The sequence below is a fragment of the Bombus affinis genome, chromosome 6, assembly GCF_024516045.1.
Source record: "Bombus affinis isolate iyBomAffi1 chromosome 6, iyBomAffi1.2, whole genome shotgun sequence".
Lineage (NCBI taxonomy): Eukaryota > Metazoa > Arthropoda > Insecta > Hymenoptera > Apidae > Bombus > Bombus affinis.
In genome coordinates, this window is record NC_066349.1 from 14,539,144 (window position 1) to 14,556,758 (window position 17,615).

The 17,615-nt window shown below is 34.6% G+C and overlaps 2 protein-coding genes across 9 annotated transcripts in view; one reads left to right on the forward strand and one right to left on the reverse strand.

Moving 5' to 3' along the window:
- LOC126917050 (monocarboxylate transporter 10) overlaps nucleotides 1-1,386 on the forward strand; it is a 192,285-nt gene extending 190,899 nt beyond the window's left edge. The window contains exon 9 of the mRNA XM_050723445.1: nucleotides 1,340-1,386. Within this exon, the coding sequence (XP_050579402.1) occupies nucleotides 1,340-1,371 (32 nt within the window). The 3' untranslated portion in view covers nucleotides 1,372-1,386. The remainder of the gene's footprint in view (nucleotides 1-1,339) is intronic.
- The window catches only part of LOC126917035 (hemicentin-1), a 644,265-nt gene that overhangs the window by 127,496 nt on the left and 499,154 nt on the right, over nucleotides 1-17,615 (reverse strand). For all 8 annotated transcript variants that reach the window (XM_050723410.1, XM_050723413.1, XM_050723406.1 and 5 more), the window contains one exon: nucleotides 6,004-6,193. In XM_050723410.1, the coding sequence (XP_050579367.1) occupies nucleotides 6,004-6,193 (190 nt within the window). The remainder of the gene's footprint in view (nucleotides 1-6,003; nucleotides 6,194-17,615) is intronic.

The following is a 17,615-nucleotide window of genomic DNA, read 5'->3' on the forward strand; positions in this document are numbered from 1 at the left end:
TCCGTGTCGCGACGACACACCGGAAAAACATGAAAGACTCGAAGAAGTCAATTTCCCATTTGACGTGAAGTGTACCTTAGACTTTCTTCCCGACCGCTTCAAAATATTCTCCGGCAGAATGTATCTTTCGAAGTATCTTAGCCGCAGAAAATTGTATTTTGAGAAAAAGGCTCTCACGGGGATTGCTCTGGATAAGAAACCGTGTTAATACACGGATAAAATCGTTTCGTGTGCACGTCCGTGTATCGAGGCAACGCATCCACGCAGCGACAAGGATAAAAATTTCTCGAACGAGCGCACGGTTTCCTCTCGCTTCGATCCTTTAATCGTACATTTTAGTTTGTACTACGAAATTCCCCGGACGACTTTTATTTTATCTTCCTTTAATTTCTTTTTCTCGTCTGACGTTCCTTTTCAGTGAATTTTTCTTTTCTTTTTAATACATCTTTTGTACAAAATGGGGAAACTGCAAGGGGGAGGAAGTGATAGCTTTCAAATGAAATAATAATAATCGAATAGATGAAAGCAACATTGATCACATCTTACCGTTAATGTTATGTCTTGGAATTTAAAACATTTAAAAGAGTAAGAAAAAGTAAGAATGTTTTGTGTCTTCTAAATAAATTAAGAGTTTCAATTTGTATTCTTGTCACAACCTTTTTCGGGAAGAAATTTATGTTCCTATCGTTTCTATTCTTCTACGTGTACATCTTTCCTTTTTTTCAATAACTGCCTTAAAGTCAATTTTTATTACACTATACGAATAACGTGTCAATCTACCAAGTTTACACGACTCTTTTACTTCCGTTTGTTCGATCTGACGCGATAAAAGCGTTCGAAACAGCGATCCCCTAATTGTTACAAGCAAAACTATTTGTTCGAAGAATATTTACCTTAGATTTTCTATATCCCAGCATCTAGCAGAATTAAATTATATCAAAGAATAACGAAACAAGCAAGAAAATGATGAACGATTTATTAACCGAACCATGTTCTGTTCTCGAAGTCAAAAAACACTTGAGACTATCGAATGTTCTTTCGGATACCGATCTCAGAATTGAACCAATCGCACTCTACTTAAATCTTTGTCACGATCAGCTCGTTGTTATAAAATCGTTCGCGTTCCGTGATAGAAACTGATCTCGTAGGGGGAGGGGAGGGGGAACTGGAGGAGAAAAACAAGGCAACCGATTAAATCGGATGGCGGTAAATGAGAAAAGTTGGAGAAGAGACTGGATGTGGCGATAAAAGTTCCGAAATGTAAATGAACATAAAGCATCCCCGCTTTTCTTTCTTTTTTTCTTCTTCTCATATATTTCTTTTTTCTGTTTTATTTTAGACAATTCTGACCAGGCCGGCATCACGCGATAAGCGTTCATCCGATGGGCAAGCTGACGTTTTCAATTACACCGAGCCCTTCATTATCGAGCCAGCGAGAAAATTTTTATCACGTTCTTACGATTCGGCGACAATCGACGAGGAACCGCGAGAAATTGTCGATGGTCGATGGGAAACCGGGCCAATAGGATAATAAAGTTCTCGCTAACTTTTCTCGATTCTTCCGACTTTTTCCCTCGTCGCCGGAAAAACTGGGTCGACTAAACGATTTTGCGAGTAACAACGACGTACAGGAATACATTTTTCCACGATATAAACGTATATCGCAGCACGATAATCGATTTTGTTCAGACATTGATCGTTGATCGCCTGGTTACTAGTTTAATATTTGAACTGCGGATATGTATGAATTTATAGGAAATTTGAAGACGTAAAAATATATGAAATTTTATTCAACCTACTCTGATGGATTATTTCATGCAGTTAAAAGACAAGGAATGCCAGATTATACGGAGCAATCATAAAACGACGAATAGTATAGATTATTTAAAATGTTTTAAAAACCGTATTACACGATGCACTCCACTGTATAAATTTTTTATTTCTGTCACATATATTATCCTCTTTTCTTTCCCAAGTTATATACTGTATGTAAAATTTCCATCATTTCTACGTATGCTTATGCTATTTTACTTAAGCCATATTTTTTTCTTAGTTTTTTCCTTCAGCAGTCTGATTTATTCACCTATTTGCTCGCAGTCTTTATTTCTGTATGATAAAGAAACTGACCAAACGTCTGATATGAATTTTACAAACATACTAAATTTTCACACACATCACAATATATCACAAAGATTACTAGTGGTAGGCTAAGTTATAAATGGTAAAAATATTAATGTTTTTTGCATTGTATATTGATAAGATATAACAGATGTTTCCCTTTTTCCTACCTGGTGTCTTCGATGTGATTTTAATTAAAATAAATCAAAATTCTACATCGGAATATTTCCTAAATATTCCTAACATCTAATTCCAACTCCGATACATAGGATTTATGTAAAATAAAATATTTTTACGAAGAAAAATTCCGAATCTAAGGCTAGATTTACGTCTTGGAACCATTGTACTGGAAGAGCAGGATTACCTAGTATTGATTTGACCCATCATCCCACTATAGTACAAAGTAGTACTAAAATATAAAATTCGCTAGTAAGAGGATTTATTTTAGAAGTTACGAGTCGAGAGAAACCAATTTTTCTATTCAGATGCGTTCAGAATTTTGTCAAGCAGAATTTTTATAATACTGAAATATTAATACGTATTCGAAGACTACGATTAACCCATAGAAAAAACCCAACTGCAAAAAGTAACCAAAAATAATTTTTGATTTTGTGAGTTTATCTTAAAATTTCGTAAATCATATTTTCGTCGCAATTATCAAGTTTCATTGTATCGCGTACGTTATTTTAAATAAATTATTTTTACGAAACCTAACGATTTACGCTTTTCAAGCTGTTCCTGACAGAAAAATGTGTACAATTACTTGTTCAACAACAGGAACGACCGAGTAATAAAAGGAAAACTCAGACGCAGATATTTTTTAATCTTTGTAGTGCTTGCATATGGAGAACCGCATTACTATGTCTACTACTTTGAAAATATGCTTCGCATTGCTGTGCAGTATATTCCGAACCTTCGTGTTTCTATTCTTGATATATTTTTTAATTACGTTGAAATTATGCGTACGAAAGTTACGTTTTACTAAAATAGAAGAACATATACTTCGTTATAATACGTTGCATACTTGCTATTAATTCTAACTGTAACATTAACTATTATAAAATCTATAAACACAGGATTTTATGCGTTAGGAAATATTACAGCAATTGATAATATTTTAAAGTTATATATTTTATTGTTAAGAAATAGATGAATGAAAAATACAATTTCCTGAAACTTTCGTATCATAAATTTCATTGGTATCTTACGTCTCAACGAAGTGATATAATTTTCTCGTTTATTGTCAGTCACCAGTCATACAGAAAATAAAATTAACGACCAACTACTATTACAGCTAAACTGTGTGTATTTATATAATTTCATATTTTGACGAGTGTAACTAAGAAATTATATTTTAAGTATACATTTTTATACCTTTAAATCTTTTACAAGTGCATGAACTCGTCGTTCATCAACGAACTCGATAATATTTATTTTCTCCCTAATTTATCCACGATCATCGCTTTAATCAGAAATTTCGTGACAATACGCGCGAAACAATTCGACCAGAAAAATCTGCGTCGAGGAGATGCTTTTCTTTTACCGCTACAACTGGATTATGCTGGCAAATCTCGCACGTAAGACGAGAAAACTTTGTTCACGAGTGTGTTTTCATCGTGATTCACCAAGACGATCAAGAGGATGATTAACGCGAACGATCAACGTGATACTTTCACCGTAATATCAAAGTTAGAAATTCCTTCGAAACAACCGATTTATTCTCGCCTAGTCGAGACGAATATTCAGGAAAAATGAAGCGCATCGGAACAGATCGTTTGGTTGGCCTACTTTCTACAGCTAATCCTGGATTACCAGCTGTTCCATATTTTTGATACTATCCCCTCGTCAACGGAAGCTTTAACGGTGTCGCGTAAATGACGATAATAATTCTACCGTTTTAATCTCTTCGATGTAATATTCATTTTTCTGACGGTCCCACGATCGAGTTTTCTCGCCCCTCGCTCGACCATCCGGAACCAGCGAATTCTTTGTGTTTAACGATCTACCATTTAAGTCGATTAAAAAGTCAATTTTTCTTCTGGAAATTGGTACATGCGTGATTCGAGGGAATATTTTAATCATTTTTATGGGACGAAGAAATTCGTTCCGAGAATATGAAATTATATTAGATGATACGCTTTATGTCTCGACTATTATGGAAATGTGTTTAATGTAAATCTGATGCAATCATTTTCAAATAAATCACTTTCTTAGCAAGTACAATAACGTAATTGTTGAAAATGACAACGTGAGTTCGCGCTCGTCAACCATATGCAGATGCGCTAGTTACAATAAATAGTAATTAGAAGATAGTTCTAGATATAATTGATATATTTAATCGATAGGTTTAAGATATTCTTTTGCTTTTATCCCTAGTCCACGCAACAAAGTGCAATAAAGATTTTGCGACTTAGAACGGTGTGATAGATTTATCCAAATAGTAAAATAATAGCTATTGTGATCCTATCTCTAAATAAAGAAATAACAACAGTAATAGGTACGGTCTATAATGCAGACTTGAGAAGATAAGCGAAACGTAATGTTCGAAATAGCCTCTCTAGTTCTTTATAATGGGATATTGTGTGATAAAAAAATTAGAACAAGTCACAGAATCTCTATAAAAATTATCTTGAAACGGTGATGGTCTCGGCAGAGATGATTAAGAGTGTAATGCATTTTGTATAATAAAGTTTGCAATTGAATCTTTCTTTCTTTTTCAAATATGATTTTTAACATTTCTCTTATACATTTTCTATGAGAAATAAAATTCTATTATACAGCTTTGAATCTCTGAAGAAATTATTCTTAAGATCTTAAATATTCAGGAGATTATTTCTAATATATACGACGTAACAGCAATAAAGTTGTTTCAATTTGGAATTTGAAACGAGATTCGATCTACTTATAAATACGAGTAAAGTATTTTTACGCGACGAAGGAATTAATTTTGTACAGAGAACCTATACAATATTACTCAAAGATATATATTTATATTCTTGATTAAGTGTATTTTGAATAACGATTTAATTATTGAACGTCATACACTGAACTGTATATGCTGTTATTTTCCGCTTAGAGTTTGCTTCATTTTGTGTTCACAGAAACTTGCTCCGAAGCGAATAGCGGCTTAATATCCACCAAACAAACCACGCAAACAAGATTATTAATTCTGCTTGAGCTTCATTGCGGTATTTCGGAAATGGGCTATAACAATGTCATAGAGGCGAGTATAAGACAACATTATAGCAAGTATTACCCAGCAAAAACCATAATAAATTTATTCCAAAATGTCTTGGAAATTTGCAAAAAATACGGACCCAAGAATCCATATTTGTACTAAATATTCTGCTAAAATTCATTTTCCAATTCCTCATATCGATTTCAAATTTATACGATGCGAATATAAAAAAAACTGATTATCAACTTGGAAATGAAGAACGCTTGATTATAAATACATATCTCAAGTATTCGACCACAGGATGTTAATTAAACCGTGAGTCACAAAAAATTGACTATAAATCTGAATTTATGATTTAGCCATATACAGTCGTACGTTAAATTTTACTTTGATTTCGACTGCATTTATATATTTACACTATATGGACACTTTTCGATATAGATTATTTTTCATCTTATACCCACAAGGAGATAATAAATATTACTTTCGATCGTTACGTTTCATACGTTTTATTAATATTAATATATCGTTAATATAAACCGAGCAAAGTGTGCACATACTCATGAACGACAAATATGTATATCATGATTATCATAGCGAAACGTAGGGCCACGTCTTGTCGCCTGTTAATACGACAGGCTGTCGTCGCCTGTGTTATCTAGGAGACGCGAGAAAGCAACGATAAAGTTAAGATACGTGTGCTTTACCTGACGGCGATGTCGTTGTTCCCGCGCGTAATTCCGACGTCCTCGCTGAAAATGAAGATACGCGTCGCTCCGCGATACCATTTGATGCTGTGAAGCCCTTCGCACTGTGGCAATTTCAGCACGCACGGTAGTTGCACCTCTGTACCTAGTTCGGCGTGCTTTACGCTCTTCAGCCATGGCTCGCTGCTCCCTGAAACAACGTACGCAAACGCCGTGAATTGCGTGCAGTTCGTTCACTCGTTCGTTCGTTTGCCTGTTTGTTTGCCGGCTCGTTGTTTGCAAAAAGGATGAAGTTCTGTAGGAATGATTTCGCGTCGTGTGAACGTGACCGTTCTCCACCAGTTTACAGATCCGATCCTGTCGGAGACAGTTATTAAACCATCGTCACGTACCGTGATACGAGAAAACGCGCTTCTGAATTTGCAGTTGGTTTAACCCTAAAGAAATAGGATCGCACCGATAGGATTTCTAAGTCAATCCCTACGTCGATGACGCGGTACTCATTTTCGCTACTTGTTTTTAAGAAATTTTTATTTTCTTTTTAGAAGCCAGAATCGCGATAGGTTTCCAGGTCTTTGAACACGAAGAAGCTAATTAATATTTTAAGAAATTTTAAATATCATTTTACAGGACCGTGAGTAACCGTGTACGGTGAGTACATTCTTTTTTGCCAACGTAAAGATTGAAACTGTTTGGAATTACGAGGATAGAAATTTTTGTCAGATTATTTATCGAATGTGATTTATACTGCGAAGCGAAGGATACTGTAAAATAGAGAAAGAAAAATGTGCAGGTATTAAAGTTCAACGATCTGAAGATTGTATGTTATGGTACGTTATGGTCAAGAACATTTTTCATAAGTTGATTCGTAGTAAAACTGAAGGAATTTATACTTGATAATGTCCAAGTACGTTATCAATCAAGATGTTGTTTGTAGAAAAGAAGTTGAATTTTTATTGTACAAAAAATTGATTAAATGATCGCAAAAAAAGAAACGATATTGTCCATTATCTAGTATTAAAGTAATAAATAGCTATGTATATTTGTAGGAAAATATAAATTTTTTCTAGCTAGCTATCATAATGGCAAAGTATCGTAGCTTGGCAATTTCCCAAGCTAAAAATCCGAAGGCAAAATATCCTTAACTCTTTGTTACGACGTTCGGATAGGATACATGAATGTTTATGAAGCTTCATCGTAGAAAGTCAATCTTCTCTCGATGACCCAGAACGCATTTCGCGAAATGTCATAGTACGCGAACGTTTCAATATTTCTCTGCTATTGTCGCTAAAGCTATAAATATAGCAAGCCCCGCGGAGAGATATGAAATGAAAAATCACAACGAAGAGTCGCGACGTAGCACAGAATGCGAAACAATTTTTTCCTACCGGTCCGCCAAAACCAGTAATACCAATTGCATTCATTAAATCATGCAATTCTACGTATCGTTTTAATTGCACATATTGAAACGAAATAAAATATCATCGCATATGTATAAATGGAAAATATTTCAATTTTAACATCTACAACGATATTTTATTATCCGAATGGAATTTCAATATTTGCTTTGTTCCTCGTTACAACAAAATTTCTTTAATAGATTCATTTATTTTATTATAGAAAAAAAAATAATCGTTACATTTGTAACGTTAAATCAGAGTTAAAAAAACATCTTGGACGTTAAAAGCATTCTGATCTACGTGCACCCTCTGATACCACGTCGTGAAAGCGGTAGTAAATTTCGCAGTCACAACTTATGATAAACAAGAACATAATTCTTAGTTAATTCACGCGAAAACTCGGCACGACCGAGTGAGAAGAGCAGAAGAGGGCGAGAGAAGGTAGAGAAGTTGTGAAACTAGAAGCTCCTTGGAAATTGACGATTTAAGGTGATTTATTAGCGGTTTCTGTGACTCCAGGCCACAATTTCATACGACGTCTGGCGAACTTCCTTTAATTCCGTCTAACGAGATCGTTAGAAAAGTGTCCAACTTTCGATTAGTAAATTCGATAAATAATAAACCAATATATTACAGAAAGAAAAACGCGTGTACGGTAAGTATTTCTCAGATCTTCTCTCAGAACTTTATCATTCGCTTTCAATCGATAAAATTAAATAAATGTAAATAAATTGAAGTTTTTTGATCCTAGCTTTCTACAAATATACTTTTCAGCAAGCTGTCACGTATTGGCCAAAAAGGTTTGACTTTTTCTCAAATATACGTAAGTACAAAATCGCGTGAAGGTTTTAGATTATCTGTGAAAAGAAAATATTGTTTGTTTGTATTGCATGCTTGTTACCATTTTAATTTTGTCATTATTTTTTTTTTTTTTTTTTTTTTTAATGAAATATTTAGTCTCTAGTTCAGTAATTGATTAAAAAGATATTGATCGTGTACAGATTTCAAGTTTTCATCATGTTATTGATTTCGCGGGAGCAATCCTGTGTATGTTGTATTTTGTATCAACGTTTCGTAGACGTAGCAGTCTACTTCCGAAAAGTTTCAGGCTTGCCCTAAAGAAATAGATTGCAACGTCTACGAAACGTTGATACAAAATACAACATACACAGTATTGCTCCCGCGAAATCAATAACATGCTGTATATAATATTCTTCTACTTTTTCAACGAAGCAGTCTTTAAATGTAACTTTATACATATTAAAAATTACTTAATATAAATGTAATGTTAAACACAATCGATATAATTTTTAAATATATGTACAAATCGAAATAACTACGCTTCGTATTTACTACCATTCTGTTTTCAGTCTTTTAAGAAAGTGAATTTTACATACAGTTGGGAAGTCTTGGGAAGTTAACATCAACCGAATAAAATAATCATAAACAGAGCCTTCCTTTTAACAGTTGACATTCTTAGTTCAGAAAGAAGAGAATAAAGAGAAGAAACAAAGAGCGACTCGTTTCTCGCATTAAAATATGTTATTTGGCATTCAATTTTTACGTCTCTCGGTTGTTTCCACGATTTTCCAAATGTTGCTGGCAAACGTTTGAGCAATATTCGTGGTTACGGAGCCGCATAAACATATCGGTCATAAAAATCCCGACCGCCATTGAATCGTAAAGCTGTCTCGGAGGAGACAATAATCAGACATCGGATTTCACGGATCGTAACTTATTGAAGTATCGAAACCCGATAATATTTTCATGATAAACTACGCACCGACGAAATCCTACTAAAAGAAATACAATACACGCTCGACGAGCATCAAAGGACGTTTTTCAGGGGTAGATATTGAATTACGCAAACCATCATCATCTCTCTCTCTCTCTCTCTCTATTCGTCTTTTCTTTTTTCTGTTCGAATGCTTATGACAGAAAATTGTGATTGATTTGAATTAGAAATACCAGTTTCTTCACACGTTTTTATTTATTTTCGCTTTTCTGTCATCGTTGCTGCAACATTTATTTCATAATTATTCTTCATATTTTTCCTTAATGTTAAAAAATAATTTGTTCGCGATAGCATCGATCTTAGAGTTGACAATTATTTCTTATACTTTTATTCAACATCGTTGTTTTATATTTTATCGAAATTCTTAATGTTTTCTTCAACGAAACATCAAATTGTTGTTGGCTTCTCTTCGATTCTCTTTTAAACGACTGTTCCGTTTTAATCCTCGCGTACCAATGGCAATCCTAATTTTTATACAATCTTTCATATTTTCATCTTTTATATCTCACCACGAAACTCTCGTTTCACACGTTGATCCACACCGCTCTCCCCATGTCTGACTCCAACATACCTTTTTACTTTATCGCCGACTATCGAACCATCTTATTATCTCCGCACGATAGGCAGAAGAGAGAAGAGGAAAGTTACTTATGTTCCGGGACCACGAGGGTGCAGACGAAGAAGACACGAGAATGTTAAAAGGGTAGGCGTTATCCAATACTATGGGAACGAAAATCTGTTAGAGTTCGGATGGGGTTCGCAGATGGCAAGTGCTAGAAGCAACGTCTGCTTATCTTCGCCCGGGATTGGATCCTGAAACCATATCACACCGCAAATATTACGTTCAAATGGTGAATAATGGAGTATGTCGAGAGCTCTCATATTACAACTTCATTCTTCGTCTCCAGTGACACGACTCGCCTGAATGTTTGACGGTTCTTAACCCTTAGGAAACTACCACCAAGTCTCTTAACTCTTTGCTTATTCTCGAAAATGCGTTCTTCGTTATTCCTCTTTTCGGATTTTTTCCACCTTCTTCTTTTTTTTCTTTTCGTTTAAACGCTTCACTGTACATGGTACGAAGAATCGACGTGGTTATTATGCGACGTTTCGTTCGATTAACATATCGTCTGTGTTCGTGTTTGATTTAAGTTTTATCGTCCAAGAGTATTTCATTTATTTGTTTATATTTCTCTACGGACGAATTTAATCGACATCATGAAAGGATAATTATCTTTTGGTCCTTGGTTATGAATAGAAAATATATTTAGAAATATTAAAGAGGATGGATAATGTTGGAAAATATTTTGATATGAATATTTAGCTTTCGAAATAATATTTGAATGAAACAGTAACTAAACATGTGTCGATATTTCGTGAAATCGTACTAAGTATGCTAATGGTACTTAAGTATATCAAAATAATTTTATGAAAAGCTATTTGTATGAAGTTTCTTGCTGTTCTATTTAGCTAAATAATTTTTAACACTAAATACCTCGTACAATTGTAATATACAGATTTAAAATAAGTATTACGTATAAGAGTAAATACTAGTCTAATTAATCTTTCATTAAATATATAATTAAGCAAAATAAACACACACATAATTAATGTGCGCGTATTCTGCAAATAAATTATTCCATCGTTTCTATATAACAGAATTAGATATTCTGTCATATACAATAATCATTTACTTCGACATAATATCAAGTAAAATTATTCCTATCGTCGTGTCTAGCTTTTTCGTTATTAATTACGCTATTTAATATAAATTTGTAAACGTTTTTTAAAGTTTACGCCAGCTAAACGACAACTACAATTTCACGATATTTACATTGCTCACGCTGCAACTCAGTTATGATATCGCGTAACAGTATCGCAAAGAGACGTTCTTTTTCTCATATAAAAGCAAGACTATGCCAGACACAATTTTATCTTGACGTAAAATTCCCTTTCATGCAGCAAACTCTTCAATCATTTATTAAATAAGACTAGACATATATACGAGCATGAAAAAATTAAGCAAAAGGTCAATTAAATAGATATATACGATATACGATACATTTAGTAACTACCGTACAATGTTGTAAAATAAAAGATTTACCATTTCGTTGAGAAACATTTAATTCGTCATTCGCAGAATCGAAATCGAACGCGATCGCACACGCTTAAGAGGCATTAAATGAATGAACTTCCAGCCGATTAACAGTTCAGTCGAAACGCAGCTACCGCGATAAATATTTATCGTGTGAAATTGCACGCATATATAATGACGGAGGATTTACAGTCGCGTCGAATACGCGCCTTGCCGAATTCAGGAAATTCTGTTGCCACGAACAGCGCAGTTCCTTCGAATTTCTAATAGCCGTCTAGTGACACCGTTTCTGAGGAGCATCTGTGCTGTGTCTTCGCCGTTTTATCGCACTATCACTCCCTTGAGCTGGTTACTTGAACACGGCATATTGTAGAAAATTCATTCGAAAGCGGAGCTAGAATTCGATATGGGGCAGAATTTTACTCGCATTCAGCATCCGATTTATTTGGCTCTTTTTATCTGAATCATCATTCGTGAGATTTCTGCCATATAAGATACGAAATACGATTCGTCTAGGGATGTTTATGCAGATTTGTATTTTTATAAATTCGATTAGAAGAATTTTATCCATTAAATATCGTAGCGTGTATTATACTCCAGAATCGATGTCCCTAAAAATGTACTTGGAATCTCTGGACATCGAGTGAGATTGGATGTAAAACGTGATAGAAGCGTGTAATAAGTGTAATAAACGTTATAAGCGTAATGAAAAGTTCATTGTTACAGTTCGTACCCAACGATCTACAATGAAATTTATAATATCGATAATGAATGCATAATTGTATTTCATATCCGAATGAACATGAAAGAAGTGTAATCTATGGTAATTTAACTCTGCTGTGGATTTTTAATTTTACCTAATATATATATATATATATGATAACCACGGAGGTAATAAAATGTATCGATACGTGAAAAATAGAAGAACAATAATTTAAAGTTCAGAACACCGATTGTGTCTTTTGTATCGTACTTTCTTTTTTCTTTTCTTTTTTCTTTCGTACGAAGTATATTCAGCTTGAAGTATATTGAAATTTAAAATCGTATGAAAATGCAGAAAGAATTTCATTACATACGTAAATAATGAGCGTAATACCTCTTTTAATTATATTGTTCTTTGCAACGTTAGCGATTTAAGAATGAGCTCGTGCATTTCGTTAAAAACCATTTACACAACTTTATATTTTAACGCTTCTACCGCTCCAATTCTATTAGAATTTCGATAAGACACTACACTTACTATGCTGAAAGTGATGTATTATTCTACGTTTGATCGAAATTTCTCATATTTCTTTAAAATACTTTCAGAAATTTATCTTCAAGATACCACCCTGATACTGCTTCCTTTTTCTAATCAAATTGTAATAATCGTCTCTCTTTGTGCACTCTTTTTTCAAATTTGACTAAACACATGAATTTAATGTATCAAAAAAAAAAGACGGATTTCGTCAAATACAACGTAGTTTGCATCGAGTGGAATTCTTTGTGGTACTATAGAGAATTCACTTTTGCAAATCTGGGTCAAAGGGTAGCATGTTGGTTCCATTGAATGCTACAATGCACCCAGAATTGCTGTTGGACTGGAAGCACTTGTAGATTCAGGGGCAATGGAGTAGACACCGTGTTTGTTTCTATGCTGAGACATAGGAGATGGGGTTAATAATATCGATATATCACAGAGCTTTCCGTTTCTTGTTCTCTCAACGACGAAGAAACGTAATATTCCCTATACACACGTAGATATATTTTGTAAATAATTAAGATCTGTATAATTTGACTCTTTCTATATTTTAAGCAATCGTAATTAGTTATATTTTTATGAAACTTAGGGCTGTACAGCTCACGAGATTCAATTTTGTATGTTACGAACAAAACAAGGGAAAAAGGAAATTTAAATGAATTCCATTTGAATTCACAAGTCGAAAACCAAATTTTCTGATCCCATCGGATAATATTCGAATCATATTTTTTTAAGTATGACTAATGAAAACGCGATTTGTCTTATTTCATATGTTTATCCGGACACGACGTATACGCAAATCTATGCAGAATTAATTAATTCGAATTAAATTCATAAACTAGGTTAATTCAAATTGGAATCAATTGAACCACAGAGTACACGATCGATAAAATTTCACATTACTAAGGCACATATTGGAATGAAAGCTTAATATTTGCATTGAAAGACAAGCGTAATGTTTCGATTTTTTTCGACGCTTGATTGGATCCAGTTTTCTGAAAATCGCCAATATTCCGCAAAATTTTGCTGTTCTATTCTTTTCATATTATCGGCGGATCCTCCTTTTTATGAAAATTTTTATTAAAAAAAAGAAGGACAAAGAGTTCATATCAGCTATCGGAAATTGGAGTTCACGCGCGAAATTTTTGCAGAATTTTTCTTCGAGCACGAAATTAAAAGAGGACAGACGATCTCGATAAATCGAACAAACTTTAATATTATTCGACAATTTCTTCGAGATCTCTCGTCCTTCTCGATTCGAAACCATTTCCATATTTTCCTCGCGTTTTGTGGATACCAAGAGAAGGAGAAAGCCGTGCTGGAGGATCAAACCTGAAAATCCGCGCGATCTCATATAAGCGTTTCCCTCAGACTCGCAATGCAAAATCGACCGTGTTTCCATGTCATCTATGTGTGTGCTGTGACAAAACCACGGTAACAAGGATATATCAACTATAAAAATTCGATTCGACATAGACAAATTCCAACTAAAAATTAAATTTTGCATTTTACCAATCACATTACATAATTGTAACGATTCTCTTGATAGTCTTAGTATTAAAAAAGCCAACAGTAATATATAAATACAAGTAAATAAGAAAATTTAGTCAAATGTGAGAACGAAGTTCGATAATGCGATCGAAGAAATAATTGGTACAAATGTAAAAATTTCGGAACCACCAAGTATAGTAGCGTAACGAAGGATTTACAAATGTCTCTACAAATCAAAATAATCCAAGAACGGTTTCTCATCTTTCTCGAAAAGTGTCAAAGAATGTTTCAATATCTTTAAAAACAAAAAGAAGTCAACCGATGAAAGGAATCCGATGAAAGTTAAATAGACAAGATTCGAAATAGACAGCGAACGAACGAGAAAAATCAACGCGCTCCATTTTCTAATTGATAATAAAATTTTATTGACCGGATCATTTAAACAAACCGAGTCAGCCATTTAAATAGTTAACTGACCGTCGGCTAATCGATTAACCCCGCGTTTAACTAATTATGGAACGTGCAAGATGCAAATTCTACGGGACGTTTGAGTCCGACGCAGCTGACCGATTTTCGCATATATTCCGATCGAATATTCGTCGCTTTCGTTTTGTAAACTGCATATGCGATGCCTGGCGCAAGAACAAGTCGCACGGGCTTTTGATAAATCTTTTTGCCCGTAAACGGGTTCGAAAACCCTTCGTCAATTTTTATTCGTTTTCTTCGCTGTTGCCGCGAGAAAAATATCGTTGATGAATTCAGGAGAAAATTTCATCGCGTTATTTGGAATTTCGTTTAAATGCAACGTTAAATGCTTGTTGATTTCAATGGAGGTAAAAATGTTCTTCCGTATACTATGAAATTTTATGGCTTTTGAAAATCGATACGTCACAAAAATTTGCTACTAGCGAACTATCAGTAGATTATTATTTACTTTAAAAAACGTTACGCTACGCTTTGTCGATTAATTTATGCTCGATCGTGTAGATTTAATGAAAAGAATACTTTTAGCAGGGCGAATTTAATTAAAAACAAATCTGAAAAGTTGACGCTATCGTAAACCAACTTTAACGCGCTATGTCTCAGTTCGAAGTTTGTATAACTTTAGTTGAAAGTTAGTTTTAAATTAGGGGATCTCTTTAATCGCACCTGGGTGTATGCATATGCTTATACGGGACGAAGAAGGGTATGCGTTTAAGAAAAGGGATCTGAAAGCATTTTCTCCGAGAGAAAAATTTAAGAAAACATAATCGCAAGCTGTGGGAAGGAAGTAGTGAAACAATGAACGAATTTCAACAACATTTCACAATTTTAACCCGTTTTCTTACTGCCTTTCTATCATAATAATTGGTACACATACGTGTTACATATACGTCAGTTGTTCCATTGTACCTTTGCCCATCTTTTTATTGCACAATAATCTAATCATTAACGTTTAAGCAAGTAAATTTATTCTAATTGCTCTTGCATGCACGTAGCTTCATTGTATAATTCATCTGTCATGTTGAACGAATTTCACAATGTACAATTAAACTTTTTATGCTGCCCATTTCTTCTTCTTCTTTTATTACAATGTAGTTTCTTCTCAGATTGTTTCCTTACAACGTTTCTATGTGCTCTTTGTGTTCTGTGGTCCAAGGCTCCAGAGTTGCAGTTAAGGGTTCATTAGAATGAATCGAGTTTAATCTTCTGAGAAATTATTTAAAATACCGTTAAGCCGCTGTTCGTGATTCTAGTAAAACAATAATTTCGAAGTAATTTCATATATTTGCTCGCAGCGATGCGATAAATTATCTAGAATTTTCGTGTTTGTACATGCAATCTATTTGAGAAGTAAAAGTTGCGTGTGTAGGTAGGTACATACATAGTACGTTGGCACAGTGATTTAACCGTACGAGGGATTATTACCTGCGTGAAATAATGAACCTTTGAATCACAAGTGGTGCTATTCGAAAGTGCCACATAACAAGTGTCGACTTTCCGCTTTTTCCATTCGAAAAAGCGTTCTTAATTTAAACCTTCCGCCACGGCTAGCGAGTTTTAAAAAACTTTCTTCTTGAAAAGTTTTAAGCACATCCACTGGCTATTCGAAATGCACTCAACTTTTGAAACTTCTAGCAAGTTAAACGCTTAATAACTACAACGATTTTTAATATCAGACAGGGTTTCGGCATTAAACTTTCGAATTTGTCCATGTTACGCTTAAAATTTCAGGAATCTCAACGACAGATGATGTATTTTCGATAATATTATATTTACGTTGCCTGAAAACGTTGCTTAAGTTACTTAAGTTCCAGGGTTCCGATTTTCTAATGTTTGTCGTAAAATGTCATAAGAAATACTACGCTCTGCATATTTCCTGTCTATATCTTTACGTATTATATCCATTCTTTGCATTTTCACATTTTTAAATTTCTCATAAGCGCGTAAGAGCGTGCTGGTTCCTCCTATAGTCTTCGTATCACGATTGGCCGATCGACAATTTAAAATGTCTTATAGACTCGTCGATTTTTCATTTCTTTGACTCTTAATCTTCGGAGACGTCACGCTTACTCGATCAACAGTTCCATATTCAAGAAGACGTTGATTTACCGCGAACGATCGATCCTCACCATTCCAGCTATATTCCCTTTAGAAACAACGATGGCTTCGATCTGGGTTAATCGGGCTCGAATTTATTAACGGAACGACCACGTTTATCATGATTCGCGTTTCATTTCTGGCGTGTCAGAATTACGTATTCCGGTGGCCACATGACTATCGAGATCTCGGGAATCGCGCGCGTAATCCGGAGCGGAGATGCACGCGCGCAGCGGGTTCACGCTCGGCCAGCGGAGAAGCAATTTTCGAGCGAAACTTTTTGCATCAACATGTAAATTGGCCACAGAAACGCGCTCGGCCTGGATAAAGACACCGGGAACGCTTGCCTGGATAATGGGAAATTAGACGATCCGTCATAGGTGGTTCCTCGCGTGGCTCCACGAATTTACATCGAGCAATGGAACGATTTTCGTTGGAAAACTCGACGACTCTCGAAAATTGAATCGAACTTCGTCGATGGAAATTTCGCCAAAGCCAGTTCGTTCGGCACGATCGATTTATGTTCTGCCATTTATTAGCGAGATGAAAAACATTCGTTCGCTGTTTCGCGTATCGACGTTCGTTGCTTGTTTGATTGGTAATTGATAGTATAACCGAGCAAGGCTTGATTCCTTTGAATGAAAAAGTAAATTGAAGATTTTTACATGCGAGTCTTCGTTCTTGAAAATAACATTTTTGAAGGTCTGCTCGATATATAACACAAGACAATATCAGATTTCATGCATGAATAAAGGGGAAATAAAACATATTGGATATAAGTTGAATCTATGTATTATGCTATTCCATTTACTATATATATATTATTTACGCGGAACTGTATGAAACTTTTCTTCAATTGCAAGGAAGAAAATACTTTATAATCCTGTAAGAACTGCTTGAAACAGTTCATTGTTAAGGAAGACGAGAAGTTCTTCGATGCACGTATTATTTAACAAAGTGGTAATTTGAAAAAAATTTCTCGAATTTCGCTGTGAACTTCTCCAGCAACAA